Below are 17,840 nucleotides of genomic sequence, written 5' to 3' on the forward strand. Positions count from 1 at the left end.
TGTACGCGCATGCGCATGCGTATATGTCGGTGCGGCTGGTGCGCACTGTACGCGCATTTTGCATGAAAACAATTTACATTTTTTACAGTTTACAGCTTACAGCTATGAACACACTACATTTGCAACGCTTAAAATTCCCGCTAATCGCATAAAAATAGTTTTAATTTAACTTTTTTCATTTACGTTTTATTTTTAGTTTTACTTTTACTTAGCTAATTATTTTTGTAATTTAGCTAATGTTATTATGCGCTGTGACGCACCAGTGCTGCCCCAGCAGCTTTAGGCGTCAGACGCTCTAAGCCTACACGCGCTTACGCATGCGCGTACACGCAGTTGTTGTTACAATTTGTTTGTGTTTGATGTTAATTGTGTGTGTGTGTGTGTGTATGTAATTATGTACTTTTTATGCTACATTTTTGCATATTGGCAAATTTACAGTGCAACACAAACGGCAGACTTGCGCATGCGCAGCATACTGTACGTTACATTGTGGTCTGCCAGGCTTAAAAAACTATGTTAATTTACAATTTTTTACAATGCAATGCATGTATGCGTACACAGTGTTGTTATTGTTGCTGCAAAATGCACGAGTTTCTTTCACACTAAAGCCGTTGCTTGTGCTACATCATGCTATGCTTGTTTGTGTGTGTTAATACATTCTGTTTTTCTTGTTGTTGTTGCATGTACAATATTAATTTGTTGTAAACATAGTTGTTGCACAATTAGCATAAAAAACTCATTAGCTAACTGGTAACTGTTTGCTGTGCATGTACATATGTACGTATGCATATAAATAATTACATTGTATATATATGTTGTCAAATTCTTTTACACGCCTGCAAGTATGCAACAAATTTCTGCTCTCACTTATGTATACATATGCATATGTATAGTATATATAATATATATATAGCATAATTTTAGTTATTATTTATTCTTACTATTACATACAGTATATGTGTGTATGTATGTATGTATGTATATGTATGCATTTAATAGTATTTTAGTATGTAACTTGTCGCTAGCTTTATATGTACATACATAGTGTCATACATATGTATGCAATTTTTACATAGTTAGGTTTTTTCTCTCATTTTTGCTATGTCACGCACATATGTATGCATGTATGTATACATATGCACGCTGCTTTCTGTTCTGCTCTGCTCTGCTCCGTGTATAATTCATTTAATTGTGACTAACTACAAAATATTCACATTGGTTTACAATTAGAATTACATTAATTTAAATTATACTGTTATACGTTTATATGTATATAGGCTTATATACATACATATGTATATATATATACTTTTTTGCATGTGTTGTTCCAACACTTTTGCCACTACACACTATGGTATACCTGCTTGCAACTGCTTGTATGCCTATATGCATGTGTGTGTGTGCATGTATGTTTGTCTATATGTGTGTGTGTCTAGCTGGCATGCATTTATATTTTAATCGTATAATTAGCATGTGTTCTAGTTGCTGTAAAGTTAGCATATGCATAAATATTGTAATATTTACTTCGCTGCTTCTTCTTCTTGTACAATTTTTAGCATTTCCAACACGCCACCACACATTTATACATTCTGCCACACCTACACATGGTCATACAATTTCTCGCGCCTCGCCTTTTGTTTGCCAAGTGTCAAATTCGTTCACGCATTTAATATCAACTATTGTTGTAGTTGTTGTTGTTGTTGCTGCTGTTTTCACACATTTACTAAAACATTTTCGGACCATTTCACTTAAACGCTAAATATTGTTTGCTAAATTTTTGCTATTACCGCACATCACTCCACTCCTTTGTTACGCTAATTTACAGTTACTTTAGTGCTTTTATATTACTAGGCTGCAATTAATTGTTAATTATATTATATTAAATTAATTTAATTTTTTGTTTTTGTTTTTGCTATTAGCTACACTTCACTTCTATATATAATATATATATATATATATATATTAGTTTAATTATTAATTATTTATTAATTATTATGTGTAATTAATAATTATTTTATGTATTTGCTGATTTGAACTAAATTTGTTCTAAACATTTTTATATGTATGTATGTGTATATATATATTGTGTGTTTTTAATATTATTTTAAATGTTTTGCTGCGCGCTGTTGTTGTTGCTCCACATCAGTTTTAGTATTTGTTGTTGCTTTATTAGCTGCTCTGTGGAGCGACAGCTGCACATCTATTCTGCCTTGGAACACCTAGGTTTTTAGTTGCAATTCGGCACGCATTTGTATGCTGTGTGCTTTTGCGTGTTTTTGTAGAATTTTTGTTGCATTCTTTAGTAGATATATAATATCTGATTGACGACGACGTGGTGGTCGCTTCATTCAATTCGACGCCGTTTTCGTCGTTCGGCCTGTGGCAGCGGCGATGGCCGCGGTCAACATGTTGCCGCTGCTGCTGCTGCCGCTGGAGTGACTGCCGCCGCCGCCGCCGCCGCTGTTGAAGAACGTTGGTGAATTTGTTCGATGCGACGATTTTGGCGAGGTGCCCGTCGCCGTTGTCGTCGTCGCACCGTTATCGCTGTCGGGGTAGGTTAGTTTGTGCATGCGTTCGATGGAGTCGACCCATTCGAGCGAGTAACCATCAGGATCGTCCAAATAGTACGTTCGGTTGGGCTGAAAGAATGTTAAAATAGTTGAAGTTAGTTATGGTGTTTTGTTAGGAAATCTTAAATTTATGTATGTGTAGCCGTAGTTGGAACAAGTGGTGAAAAATGTATAATAATATATAATAATAATAAATAAATGGAAAAAAAATAAAAAAATAAACGTAAAAATGTTTAAAAATTTAAAATACCCGAAACAATCAAAATTTCCCAAAAAATTAAATTAACTTAAAAAATTATTTAAAAAGGAAATTAAAAACAAAATAATACCACAAGTAGTACCAAATTATAAAACAAAATACCTAAAGTAACAAAAAATAATAATATAAAAACAAAACCGGTAAAAATATTTTGGGCATAAAAATAATTAAAAACAGATTTTAAAAGCAAAAATACAATACTCAAAAATCTCCAAAAATTAAAAATATCCTGAAATTTATTATTAAAAAAAATTAAATATCATTAAAAAGAATCTCAAGATGAAAAAATGCAGAAAACTTCTTTTAAAATTATTTGTATATACAAATTTAAAAAATATCCCATACAAATTTAAAACAAAAAAGTATAACTGTAAACGATCCGGAAAAAATATCCCAAAAAATTAGAATATATTAACAGTTTACTATAAAAATTAAAAAAAAGGTAACTAAGTGTAAAAAGAATAATTAGTAAATTATAATAATGAAGCAACGAAAAAATTCCCCAAAAAATATCATTTAAAAACCTTTAAAAAAAATGTTGCGCATAAAAATACCAAATAAATTTAAATTTCCGAAAAATATTAATTTAAAAATTAAAATAAAAATTATTAAAATACGCTAAAACAGAATATCTAAAAAACAAAAAAACCTTTAAAAAAAATTGTGTGCAAAAAATTTTCAAAAAAAAATATTAATTAAAAAATTAAAATAAAAATAATTAAAAATACGCTAAAAGATTTATTAAAAAAAACCTAAAAAGAAAAAATTAAACATTAATATAATATATTTTTTTTTAATAGAAATTAAAATAATAAGCAATAATAAAAAATATGAAACAAAATACTAAAATAATTAAAAATACTCTAAAAGAATTATACAAAAAATAATAAAATAATTATAAAAATAAAATTAAACATTTACGGATATCTCACTTCTGAACCCAGAACTCAGCAAAAAAAATAGAAAAAATTTATAAATGTGTGTATTTTAAAATCTGTGAAAAAAATCCATTTTCATACACGTGTCTTGCAATTTGCCCCTCAAAGCCTTCACACTTGTAACTTAGCACGCTTCATTACAAACAGAAATGTGTGTAAAAATTGCTAATAAAAATTTTGCCTTCGCGCCCCCTTGCGTCATTGTTTAGCCTCGCGCCCCGCGCGATCCGGCAAGTTGCCGCACGTGTCAACGCTAGAGTATAGATTTTACGAGCGGGCAATAAGTTAGCGCATGCAGCGCTCATAAAATTCAAAGTGTAATAACACAGCAACGCGCAAAACTCATTTCGGCATGCACATGCGATCGTAATATATCAACATACATACAATTATGTATGGGCGTGTATGTATGTACTTATTTATTAAATTAATATACACTTGCCATAGCAATAAATGCCGCTGCATACACATGTATGTATGTATGTATGTGTGTTGGTGGATAAACAAATAAATTTGTTTGGCTGAGATACATATAAACACACTTGCATATATACAAATATGTAACTGCCTAGGCGGCGGCGTTATATTATATATACACACCCCCCACCAACACCTGTGTGTGGGTTATTGTTACGCTAGTGTTCGCTTACACGCCCACTTTTAGCGCTATTTCGGCACAGCAATACACATATGCCAGCATTGACCACAATATGCACACACACACTTTTACATACATATCTACATTCATAGATATACAGATATGTAACATTAATTCTAATTTGTGTAGCCACTATAAAAGAGCTGCAACGCTGCAACGCGGTCGGTTGTTGTTGCTGGCGAGGATCAGTTGAAATTTAATATGCTCAACGCCGCACACGCTAAAAGCAAATGCTACGCCGCAGCAGCGCATGCCAAGCAATCGAACCAACAAAAACGCCCACTTGCTGCGTACACGAGCAGACGGACGGACATACATAAAGGCAGCGGGCGCTTTCATGGCTCATCCGTCAGCTATGCTGTATACATGCATACATATCTACATATGTATTTATGTATGGCTATGTTGCCCATGAAAAATGCGTCATTGCCACCGTCAGCATGCGGCGTGCGGCGTGCGGCGCGCAGCAGCAATATTCGCGGAAATCTAAATATTGTTTTTATTTGTTTGTTTCGGATTTTCTTTTGGCAAATTTTCAAAATGTTTGCAAATTATGTATACGAAAATGAAATTGCTTGCAAATTCGCGCATGCCTTGTGCACACTGTATACATAACTATATTTATCGACAGCTATGCATGTGTGTGTGTGTGTGTGTGTTGGGCATAAACACTGCACTTGTTTATAGAATTTGAACGGTTCTATGTGTTTACTTGCTGCAAACGTGGCACATTCATTGTCATGTGTCGATATTCAAGAAAGCATTGTATAATTTACAAACAAATGACACACACACACACATATACAATGCATACATACAAATATTGTATAAAAAATATGGATTGCATAAAAGCTGAAAACAAAATAACTCTAAAATGCTGAAATTTAAATTTAGCACTTGATTTGGGCGTACACATAACGGTGGTGACATACATATGTACATATATTAAAGTGACAGTCACTTGCGTCGCAAACGTGACACTGACACGCACATTAGCGCTAGCGGCAGCAGTATTACAAAAACGCGGCGTTTAACACGAAAACACCGTTCAATTAGCGGCGTCTAAGCGTAAGGTGATATATTTATTTATTATTTACAAATATACATACATACATTCGTTAATATATTTCGAACTCCAGTTATATTAAGTTGGCTAACTAGGAGCATGTGTTGTAGCTCAGCACATGATTATGCAATAACTACAATGCACTGTCGTGTAATATGAGTTGGTAAACAACAGCAATAACAACAAAAATATATATTAAAACACACAAAAAATTATTATTTTCATTATTGTTGTTGTTTAGTGCAACAATTTTGTTCAACAATTGCATATGAAATGCTCTTCTGTGTATTCAGTGAGCTGTCAGCAGTGTGTTTTTGAAGAGTAATTGCAATTGTTGTTGCTTTTGAAGACAAAGTTATTTATGCTTGAACTTCTAATAATCAATACAGGGTGGGTATGCGTATAAAAGTAACAAATATCGTCAATAAAGAGTTTAGTTTAGGCTGACAGTTTTAAAAAATTGCGATATGAGGTTTCACAAGCTTAAAAAAATGTCCATATGGGGGGCTTACGGTAGCTCATAATATCTCACGGTATCTCTTCACAAATAAAGAAATTTTCATACAATAACATGATTTTGCTGATTCAGTTTGTATGGCAGCTATATGCTATAGTGGTCCGATTTAAACAATTTGTTCGGAGAATGTACCGTTACTTTGAATAATAATGAGTGTCAAATTTCGTGAAGATATTTTGTCAAATAAAAAAATTTTTCACACAAGCACTTGATTTTGATTGAGCAATTTGTATGGCAGCTATATGCTATAATGGTTCGATATCGGCTGTGCTGTAAAATTTCACTAGTGCACGTACTTGTATATACAGACAAATGGGTCTTCGACGTTTCCTGTGCAGTGAATAAAAATACAACACTTTGAAATAAAAATCTTCTGCCAAATTTTGTTTGAACAAATATGCGACAGTTTTGTCTAAGAATCATGCATACGTCAGCTGTAAAACAGTTAAATGACACTCAAAGCATATCTGTTTCCTCAGTGACGTCAGAAGCCAGACTTAAAAATCTAGGAATACTTTATGCAAATGAGTGAGTGAGTGAGTGAGCGAGAATGTGAATATGAGTACTTGCAGCTAACAAAAAAAAAAAAAAAAATTATAAATCAAGCAAAAAATAATAATTGCTGTAAACCTTTGCCATCAAATGTGTGGAAATAAATTAGAGTGTCCGAAATAATCAAGTAATTAGAAATATATATTTACATATGTATGTCTGTAAAGAGAGGCGTGTAAGTGCTCACAAGCGGCCTATAAATGTCAGTAGTATTACGTATAACAGTACAAATGGAGGGTGCTCAGTCATACTATAACTACATGTCTATGCATGTGTATAGAGTTTAGTTTTTATAGCCCTACGCTTGACGACAGACAAGAACGCGCGCGAATGGCGCCAAATTGAGTTTCGCTTCCAAGTTCAATAAACCGCGTGCTGTTCCCTAACAGAAAACTAATACGTGTGCAAAACACTCACAAGCGCTTCCGTGTGACTTCAAGGCCGTTTTCTGACCTGAGTAGTTACTGTGACTGGCATATATCTAACATGTATACATGTATGTATGTATGTAAATATGTGAGTAGATTACAAGCGCTCATTGCTCTTTATGCGGTAATTTCTACAACATGTGCGCAAGTAATAAAGCATTTTTATTGCGAAAAAAAAGCAAAAAAACAATAACAAAAAAACGGTGGCTAAATAAAATTAGAATGTGAAAAGGTGTTTACACAAATTTCATATACTATATTTGGCATTTATTTATTTATTTTTTGTAATGCATTAGTACAACAGGTGTGTGCTCTCACATCCGTAGAAGTTGCTGGCGCATGATGTAATATAGCTAACCAAATCGCTTTGTTGCGAAGAATTTGCAAAATTTTGCAATTATGCAATGCTGTCGCTTTATTGTGCCACACAATTTTTGTGACTATTTCATAATAATTAGAGTGCCATGGCGCCAGTTGGCTGTGTGGTGTATAACACGCCTGCAACAACACCAGTGTACATGGTACAGAAGCAGACGATGCGGCAAGCAAAGTGGGGCACGTTGTGTATGTCTGTGGATGCACAAATAGTAACGCTAAATTTAGCGTATTAAATATGCGCCAAGTATGCAAGAGTATAAGCGCACATTTTTGCATAATTCAACGGTGGAGTCAGTAATCAACTGATTTTTTTTTTGTTTTATTTTAATATACAATAGTAGGGACAATATGGGGGGATATATAAATAAATAAACAATTAATTTGTGTATATGGCTTTCACAAGCCACAGTGCGCTCTACTCAGACCGCTAACAAAGCTTATCAATCAATTGTTTGAACTTTCACATTTCAGTAATAAAAACATCCGCCGCTGTTTGACGCCAGCTCACACTGATAAAGCCATAATAAATATCATTTAAATGTTTGAAATAATAACAAACTTGAAAAAGTGTACACACAACCACACTTGCTTCCATACTACGTTAGGCGCTGCAAGCTTTGCAATGCAATTATTATTTAACTTACCGTATGCACAAAGAATATTTTGAAGTTTTTCGGCTCGACGCGCAATTCGGCGCTCCATGGTATTTCGCCTTTCTTCACCATCTGCACGGGATCGATGTAGATGAGCCGTGGACCCGTTGTTAGCAGCAACATGCGTTTGCGCGCGAACAGACCTTTGCGTTTGTTGATGTAACCTTTCTTAAGTATGACTTCGTTATCGGCAAAAACGTGCCATTTATCAGACTTTTGTTGCTCCAAACGCTTTTGCTTTTCGCTCTCCGAAAGGTCGTAAATATCTGCAAATTCAAAAAGAGAAATCATTAATATTCTAAAAATTGCATATTATTTAAGCTGCTTTCACTCACTTTTTACTACAGTCTTTTTCTCAATATATGTGCCCAATTCCATGCCGAGCAAACGTGTCAGCTGCTTGTCATCCAAGCCGGGTTCTAGATTCTCTGGCATAAAATAATGCGAGCTAAAGCCGTCGTCCTTCGATACGCCCGGCAAGTACGGGTAGATTGGTGGTGGTGTTTGTTGACGTATTGTCGCAAAATCGATGCCATTAAAGAATGGATGCGCACGTATGCTTAGATAACAACCTTTGGTATCTTGCGAGCCCAAACGTTCCTCGGGTCGTATCTTCAATAGTTGTCTGACTAGATCTTCGGCATCTTTATCGAAGCCTTGCGGAAAGTCTAGATCGCCGGAGAGGATTTCTCTAAATATGACATAATCATTGCTGCCACGGAACGGCGGCAAACCGGAAATCATTTGATACACTATACAACCGAGTGCCCAGAGATCAGCAGCAGGTGAAACGAAACCATTGCGCAGCACTTCCGGCGACACGTATTGCGCTGTACCAACAAAACTACCTTTACGCCGGCGATAATAATACATGCCACCGCGTCCACCTTGCGTATTATCATCATCGCTACCCGTATCATTGGTATCCTCAGTATCGTCATCTTCATCGTCGTCGTCATCGCTGCGATTTTGTGAATTACGTCCGCTGCGGCGACCCAACGAAAATGGAGCTGGTTTGACGGGGTTAATACATTCTTCGGGCTTGAAGATTTTCGCCGAACCAAAATCGGCGATCATCGTATGCATATCCTCATCCAAGAGTATATTCTCTGGCTTCAGGTCACGATGCACCACATTGTGATAGTGCATTTGCTCGCAAGCTAATACTAATTCGGCGACATAGTGGCGTGTGCAGTCTACATCGAAGGAGCCCACCTTGTTGATGTACGGCAGCAGGTCGCCGTTTTTGGCATAGGTCATCACAAAGTACAGCGAACGACGATCCTGGAACGTGCACGACAAATTCACAAAACCCGGCACATTGGTCATCATGTGTAGCGCTTCGCGTTCGCGACGCACATACTCTTGTTTGTCCTCGCGTATGATGTGACGTTTCTCGCAGACTTTAACTGTAAATGGAAGAGCAGAAAGAAAGGTGGCGTTTAGTGGTGAATTTTTTTGAGGTGAAAAAATATTGCAGGTAGTATTTATTTTAAAAATTTTAATTTCATAATTTTTTTTGTTTTTAATTTTTATAAAATAATTATATAGTTTTTATTTTAATTTAATTTCTTTTGGTGCTGAATTTTTTTGAGGAGAAAAAGTTGAAGGTATTTATTTAAAATGTGCATTATACCAATATTTTAATAAATTTTTTGCTTTCTAGTATTCTTAATTTAGCATTTCCCATACGATTACCACTACCGGTTTGTCGTTCAGTAATATACACCCACACAAACTTATGCATTTCATTGTTGCTCACACCCTCAACCAATTCTATGGCAACAATGCGTCGTACAACGGTTTTTATAGTAGACGACTGTGACAAATAATTGAATTATAAGCATATATATCAATATATATTGGATAAAATATTTATGTGGCGAAAAAAAAACATTGCAAACGTGGGCTTGTTACGGCACTAGAAGAACCAGAACCAGTGTGTGGCAGACACGTGGGCGTACCGCTGATTGCATATTTAAGCCACAAATAATGACCAGTATTTTATATACATATAAAAAAGAGTACATAGAGATATGCAGTATTACATAACAGACATGTAAGAGTGTATATATTTGTGCATATGTATATGTAAGTACATATGTACATATTTATAACCACACAAATGAGTTAGGCAAACTTTAAGATGTGAAAGTCAACAACAGCTGTTCCAGAGCAATGCGACAAATGTTTCTATATAAATATATACTTATGCATATATACTATATATACATATGTACATAACTGTGTGTATATATCCATGCATTTGGCTGCTGCTTTCTTTAGCATATTTTAATTTCACGCCTTTAGCACATAACTTGCTGCATATTATATGATATAATATAGAATACAAGCATATGAAACTACTCAGTTGCCTACATAGCAAAATATATAGATATCTATATAAATATGCAAGTTTATTGGCATAAGTATGTATAACGCCTGCATCACATTTCAAATTGCGAAAAACCCACACACACACACACACACACTTCCACACAGCTAAATGCATATACAAACACAATCAGGTATTAACTGTAAATTTTCAAAACGTGCTGCTTGCAAAAAAGTGACTTTGAAATCAAAATCGAGCGCGGCAAAAGAAACTACATACACACATACAGACACACGCATGCGTCAATAAAATTCATGCAAATCTCACAGCGCTGACGGTACTGCCGCTGCTGCTGGGGAGCATGGAGGTGTACGGTGAACAAGATACCGCGCACACACACATGCATGCATACATAAGTATACATATTCATTTAACGCTTCTCAAATGTGCATTTATAAGCTTTTTATTAGCGACAAATGATCGTTGAATGCTGACCAAATGGCCACATTTTTTGTTTTAAATTATTATTTATTTTTTGTTTCAAAATATTTTGTAACTTTCATTGAAGCGTTTGGCAACAAAGAATGTTTATGCTAATTTTTGCGCTCATAAGCGCACACAAATTGCAAAAACAAAAGGAATAACAAGCAATTTTAATACAATTAGCAATTAATCCACACGCGCAACATTCGCTGAGAAAAAAAGTAAAACTTGATTTGTCAAACAAATCTACATATGTATATTCTATATGTATATACATATGTAATATATCAACTGCCTGTCAACTGCACTCGCCCCCACTACAAAGTTCTCAGCGCTTAAATTTTATTATTTAATTCACTGCAAGTATTTCGTGAATTGTGTGTAGCCCACCCGCCCCACAGTCCGTCCGTACGTCCGTCCGTAGGTCGTTGGGTCGCCTGTCATGCGCTTTTGCTTTGCACGCACTCTGCTTGTGGCTGCAAAGTAAGATCTTAATCGCGCCGCTATCGGTCAGCTGTGCCACCCTAGAGAGGACCCCCAAAACACACACACATATATATATATATATATATTCTTCTGTGCTGCTTCTTCCACTCGCCCTCCCATGCGGTTAGCTATTGTTTCTTTAAGTGTGTGTCTGTCGTTTGCTCTTGCTGCTGGCTTCTTATCGCTTTGCCTATAAAATATTATTATATTTATTTATATATTTGCAGTTGTTTCCCACATTTCACTTGACAACGACACTCGACAAAGTTACTCGCCGAGCCATTTTCATACAGTTCATTGCTGTTTTATGCACTGTCTCTTTTGTGCTGCTATTTCTGTTACTTAGTGGGGATTGTTTTTTAATTTAATTTTCTTGTTATTTTTTAATTCGTTTGGTTGTTTTTCAACTTTGCTATTTAATTGCTGAATTAGTTTTTGCAGTTTATATATTTTTTTGCACCTGCTGGCGCGAAAGAAAGTCAAAATGGGAGCTAATAAAATATATGTATTAATATAGAAAAATAATTTAAATACATAGAGTAACAATTTTAAAAACAAAAATTTATACATACATATGTTTATCAAAATTATAAAAGTATATAAAAAATATATAAAACAAATATTTAAAAAAATTTTTGTTAAAAATATATATAAAAATAATATATTTAAAAATAATAATTAAATAACAATACTAATTAAAAAGTATTGTAATTAATAATTAAAAAATAATTAACAATTAAAAAATAATTAATAATTAACAATTAAAAAATAATTAATAATTAACAATTAAAAAATAATTAATAATTAACAATTAAAAAATAATTAATAATTAACAATTAAAAAATAATTAAAAACAAAGAAATATAAATTCCAAAAAAAAAATTTGAAAAATAAATCAAATTAAGCGCGCCATTTTGTAGCTTTAGACAGTGAATGATACTTGTAATCAAATCAAATCAATGAATGTGGTGCTTAAAAAATTAATATAAACACAAAAAAATTATATTTCAATTTGTAGGCAATATTTATACAAATATATGTACATATGTATATTTATTTGAATATTTTTTAATTAATTTTTTGCCACTGTGTGCTCGCTAAAGTGTCACAATAAGCCACCACTTGGCGCAGATCTTCAGATTCGCTATCGCATTTAGTACAAAAAAATCCAACAAAAAACAAATAGTCACTGAATGAATTTTCTATACTCGACAATCGCGACGCCATCAAGGCGACAACAAAATAAATATAAAAGATATATTTATTTATTTCGGTGTTTATTTTTAAACACAACGATGTTAGTTTATTTTCGGTCGGTTTGTTGTGTCTAGGCCGAATAGTTTGGTCGCACCGCTGACCGATTGGTTGGTTGGCTGGCAAAAAATGTTGGGCACTGCACAAACAAAAGATCAGATAAACGCGAATAACGCCTGATTAGCTGTTAGCGGACCCGCTAAGACTTAAAAGCCATTTTTTTCTGCTCACAAATGGATGCATGTCTGTGTGAATTCGATCACTTGAGAAAAATTGTTGTACCGAAATTTTGTTTATGATCCAATTGGAGTACAAAGTATGGGGTGATTTGCTAAAATCCACAACAGGAAGGGATTAGTGTAGCTGCTGACATTTTTGACGTAAAAAAGTACATGAAGCTTGAGGAGTGAATTATTTTTATTTTTATACAAATTATTTATTTATTATTTTTTTGCGCCACTTATGTTAATTCATTGATTGATAGCTTCGGATTTTTTACTGAAAGTGCTAAGCAAATATATTTGGAATGATTGAAGACAATATTTTCGAGAAAAATACCGCTTTACTTGTATATTGCTTTCCGTTGATTTCAATACTTTGGAAAACAAATTTTCAAGTGTATTAAGTAAACAAGTCCTTGGTCAAAAATAGAACATAAGTGGATTTATAATGTTAGACGCTAAAAAACATATTTTGAAATGAAAACAAAATGATTTCAAAATTACAAAAAAAAAAATTTGAAGTAAAAAAAAAATATTCCAGAATTAAAAAAGTAATTTTGAAGCTGAAAAAGTATTTTTGAAAAAACAAAATATTTTGAATAAAACAAAATTTTTTGAAAAAAATAAAAATATTTTTGAAAAAAAATTAAAAAAAAAATATTTTTGAAAAAAAATTAAACAAAAAAAATATATTTGATTTTAAAAAGTTTGTAAACCAAAAAAAATAAATAATATAAAATCAACAATATCAAACGTAACGAGCAACAAATATTTTATTTGAAATAAAAAATAATAAAATTTTAATTTTCAATTCTCCTTTATAATGATTCGAACATGTCCACGAAAACAATGTATTCAAAAACAGATGCAAGACTAAAAATTATATCAACATTTTTCATGAATTCGTCATTATCTTAAATGCCGTCCATAAAAAAATTATGTTAAAAAAAAAATAATAAATAGTAAAATATGCAACAAAGTTTTAATTGTTAATATTTCAGCGAAAAAAATGTTATAAGTTCTTTTTGCTGTTATTATTGTATTTCTTATACCATGCAGTATGTACATAGTGCATATGTATTTTCAATTATTTGTATATTGTATTTTAGCGCACATCTTTATGCTGATATTGATGTTGCTGTTGTTATTGCTCCACCGAGGAAACATGTCATCGCTTAAGAATGCGTTCAGCGGAAATGTCACTCAATTGTTGGGGAGCAGTAGCAAACGAACAACAACAATAAACGAAATATGTTGTAGAAGTGTCATAATTATAAAAAATAAAAAAAAAATAGATCAGTATATAAATATGAAAGAATCGCATACTCAAATATTATATTTGGAGTGCATTACGAAGCAGAGAAGCTCGAAATTGGCGTGGCATATTTTTGGCAAAAAATTTAATAAAAAAAATTAAAATTAAAACATAAAAAAAATGTATATATTAAAAAAGCAATAAATAAAAATATGAAAGCAATTAAAACAAATAATTTATAATAATTTCATTTGTAATTTATTATTATTATTTTTTTTGTTTTTGTTTCTTTTTGTTTTTTATAATTTTGTTTTATGTTAGATCTCTTTATTTCTTAATTATTTTTGCTTTAAACATTTTTTTTAAATGATCGACGATTTTCTATTTATTTTTTTGTAAATAATTTCATGTTTTTGCCGCCATACATTGTCTAGTCGCGTTTTGTTTTATTTGTCAATGCTTAAATTCCAATTAAACTCTGATAAAATGCTGCTCCTTAAGCTTTCACCTAAGCAAATTGGCATATTTAGACAAATTCTGATGTTTTATGCATTTTCGTTGCTTTGTTTTTGTAATTGAATGCGCCAGAGGTTGTTAACTTTTTCACAGCGTCTACAAAAACACGTGTAATGCGCGTCGGTAGTCTTCAGCACACAACAACAGTTAGGAATATTTATGGTAAGTGTTTACGACCCGACTCTACCCTTGCCTGGCCATTATAATCAAGTGTCGGTCACAATATTTGTTTGAGCTGACTGACTGACTGACTGACTGACTGACTGCCTTCTGTGTAGTTTGTTGGTTGGGCCGCTTTTGGCCTTTTGTAGCCATCGATTTTCGCACTTTTTGCTATTTTATTTTCTTGTTTACTGGAGCGCTCTTGTCCAACACAATCGTTTTATTATTGACGCTATTCTTGTTGTTGTTGTGCTTATTTTTATATTTGTTTTGAGGTTGGTTTTTATTTTTGTTGATCTTGTTCCCTTTGAATTTCATTTCATTTTATTTTGTTGCTTAATTTTCGTTTTCTTTATTTTTTGTTATTGTTTGTGTTTTAAACGAAATTCATTTAGGAAATATTTTTTTACGCTACTTTGATGTTTTCAGAAAAAGCAGCGGCTCTTTACTGCCTAATAATTCCATCGAACGACGACACCGCCGACCGCCTCCTCGCAAAACGACTTCAGCGCAGCTCCCAATCGTGGCTACAAACATCAAAACATAGCACAAGAACAAAGCTCTCTACGCACCGTTTCCATAAACGCGTTGCGCAAGAGGACTGAGGTTAGGTATGGGTGTATGTATATAAATTTCGGGTCCGGCGACCGGCTAGCTGACAGCTTTACGTGCGCTGTGCGCAAATGTTCCTACAAAGCACACACAAGCGCAACGATCACTTGCAAAAGCGAGCGCATAACAGTCAACAAGCAGTCCTAAGCTGCCGCTGCCGCTGCTGTTGCGCCGCCGTCATGCGGTTAATGAACGACCAACCAGATTATACGGCGTGTAACCTTGAACTCCTATGTTGACGCTTTGCTGTTTAAAGAACACAAAAACAAAAACAAGTACAACCACATTGCAAACATAACAACAACAACAAAAAAAACCGATGACAGCAGGCAGCGGCGTCAGCATACCAATTAGAGAAGGTGTGTATGGATAGAAAATTGTTGTTATTGTTGCTGCTGCTGCTTATGGGTAAGCAAAATGAAACAGCGTCGCTTAGCATGTTGTTATTTTATAGTAAAGCGAACTTTTTACTGTTGTTTTTAATTGCAGGCAACTGTTTGCTGCTGTACATGTTTGTGTGTGTGTGTGTGTGTGAGTGTGTGTAATGCAAAGATTCGCAAGTCGCTGCAATTTCCGTTTATGACAAGGTGGCAGCGCGGTAATCCAACGCCGCCACCCAACGGCAGCAGCAACAACAACTTTTGCGTGCATAGCCACAAAAATATTGAAAACAACAACAACAAGAAAAGTTGCAAACAAAAATAACACTCAGCAAATATTTGCGGCGCACGACGGCTGTTCAAACACGCGAAAATAACAACAGCAACAACAATAAATACTATTGAAAAAGTTTCAAATGCGCAGAGGCGAGCAACCGAGCAGAGCAATGCCTCGAAAAGCTACCGTCATGCAATTGTTTATAAGGTTGAACACGGCAATATTGCATTGCATGCAATATTGTACATAAACATATGTATGTGTGTATTGTACATATGTATGCGTGTGCATGCGCGTATTTTTGCACCAGTCAAATAAACAAATGCTGGCGGTTGCTCACTTGCTTTATTGCCGTTTAATTTTCGATATTGACATTTGTTATTGCTTTAAGCACCAACAACAACAGCAGCAGCGAGCAAATAAGCCGAAAATTATTAAAGAAAAAAATTGTTAACGAGGTCATTTGCACTTTACGCAATTGAGAGAAAGAAGTTCAGTCACAAAATTACTAAAGGAATATGCAACGTCAGCGCGCAAAGACGGAATGCAACACTGCAAGTGCAAAACACGCATACAAGTACATAGACCTACATACATACGTATTTAACTCGCGTCAAGAGCTTTGTAATTATTCTGCTCTAATTGTTGAAAAACAGCAGGCATTTTTATTTATTTTAATTTTTTTTAAATATTTAAATTAATTAATTAATTAAAAAAAATAAAAAATTTGTTGAAGTTTATTTTATTTTGTTTCAATTTTTTTAATATTTATTTTAATTCTTATTTTTCAAACAGCAAGAATTTGTAATAATATTTAGTTAAAATTTTTTTTTTAATATTTAACCTATTTAATTTTTATAAATTTAATTATCTTTAATTTTTAAATAATTATGTTAATTAAAATTTTAACATTTATTTGTATTTTTTAATACTTATTTAAATTTTTACTTTTAAACAGCGAGACTTGTTTTATTTATTTTATTTTTCTAATTTTAACTATTTATTTGTGATTATTCTTTTTTCTATTTTCCAATATTTATTTTTTTTTTTTAATTTGAGTTTTTTTTTTGTAACACATATTTCACTTAATTTTTTTTTAAATTAATTATTTTTAATTTTTCAGTAATTATTTTAATTTAAATTTTAGTATTTTGTTCGGGTCTTTATTTTAATTTAATTAAATTATTTTTTCATTATTTTTGTGTTTAATTCCTTTTAATTTTTATTTGTTTCATACTTATGTTGATTTTTACTTTTTACTGTTTTGATATTTATTTCAATTTTATTATAATTTTTTTAATAAACACCGCGCAGTTGCATAAATAATCGCAATGCACCTAAAACAATTCAAATAACAAGCAGCAATGGGGAGGAATGCCCTCAAAAAAATGCGCGCCAATTTCTGGCGTTCCCAAGCAACCACACATATACATAAAACACAAACAAGCACACACACAAAGAAAAAAGGCAGCTTCGGCCGCTGGAGAAAACCGAAATTGAGAAATAAACAAATCAAAGTGTGGCAAAAGCAGCCAATAAGCCCCAAAGAATGGCATAAGTATAAGAGGAGATGAACTTAGGTTGGATGCGGCAGCAGCATCCCGCTGCCACAAATACCACCAGCAGCAGAGCAACAACAACAACAACTACAAGTAGAACATACAGAGCTCAGGCAGCAATCGCAAAAGCTATAAAACTTCACGTTTGCTTGCTGTCATTCGTTCAGGAATGCAATCCGACAACTTTTGGTTTGCGCGCATGCGCATTGCACTCTGTTTGCCGACACAAACACACACACATACACACCAAGGCAGAAACAAACAACAAACACAAACATCAA

The 17,840-nt window shown here is 33.3% G+C and overlaps 1 protein-coding gene across 5 annotated transcripts in view; it reads right to left on the bottom strand.

The window, feature by feature from the left end:
* Positions 1-381: 381 nt before the first annotated feature.
* The window catches only part of Pdk1 (Phosphoinositide-dependent kinase 1), a 65,727-nt gene continuing 48,268 nt past the window's right edge, over positions 382-17,840 (bottom strand). For all 5 annotated transcript variants that reach the window (XM_036361622.2, XM_014237284.3, XM_014237287.3 and 2 more), the window contains 3 exons: positions 8,355-9,428; positions 8,011-8,285; positions 382-2,639 (listed from right to left, as the gene is read on the bottom strand). In XM_036361622.2, the coding sequence (XP_036217515.2) occupies positions 2,349-2,639; positions 8,011-8,285; positions 8,355-9,428 (1,640 nt within the window). In that variant the 3' untranslated portion in view covers positions 382-2,348. The remainder of the gene's footprint in view (positions 2,640-8,010; positions 8,286-8,354; positions 9,429-17,840) is intronic.

The sequence above is a fragment of the Bactrocera oleae genome, chromosome 6 (assembly GCF_042242935.1).
Source record: "Bactrocera oleae isolate idBacOlea1 chromosome 6, idBacOlea1, whole genome shotgun sequence".
NCBI classification, from domain to species: domain Eukaryota; kingdom Metazoa; phylum Arthropoda; class Insecta; order Diptera; family Tephritidae; genus Bactrocera; species Bactrocera oleae.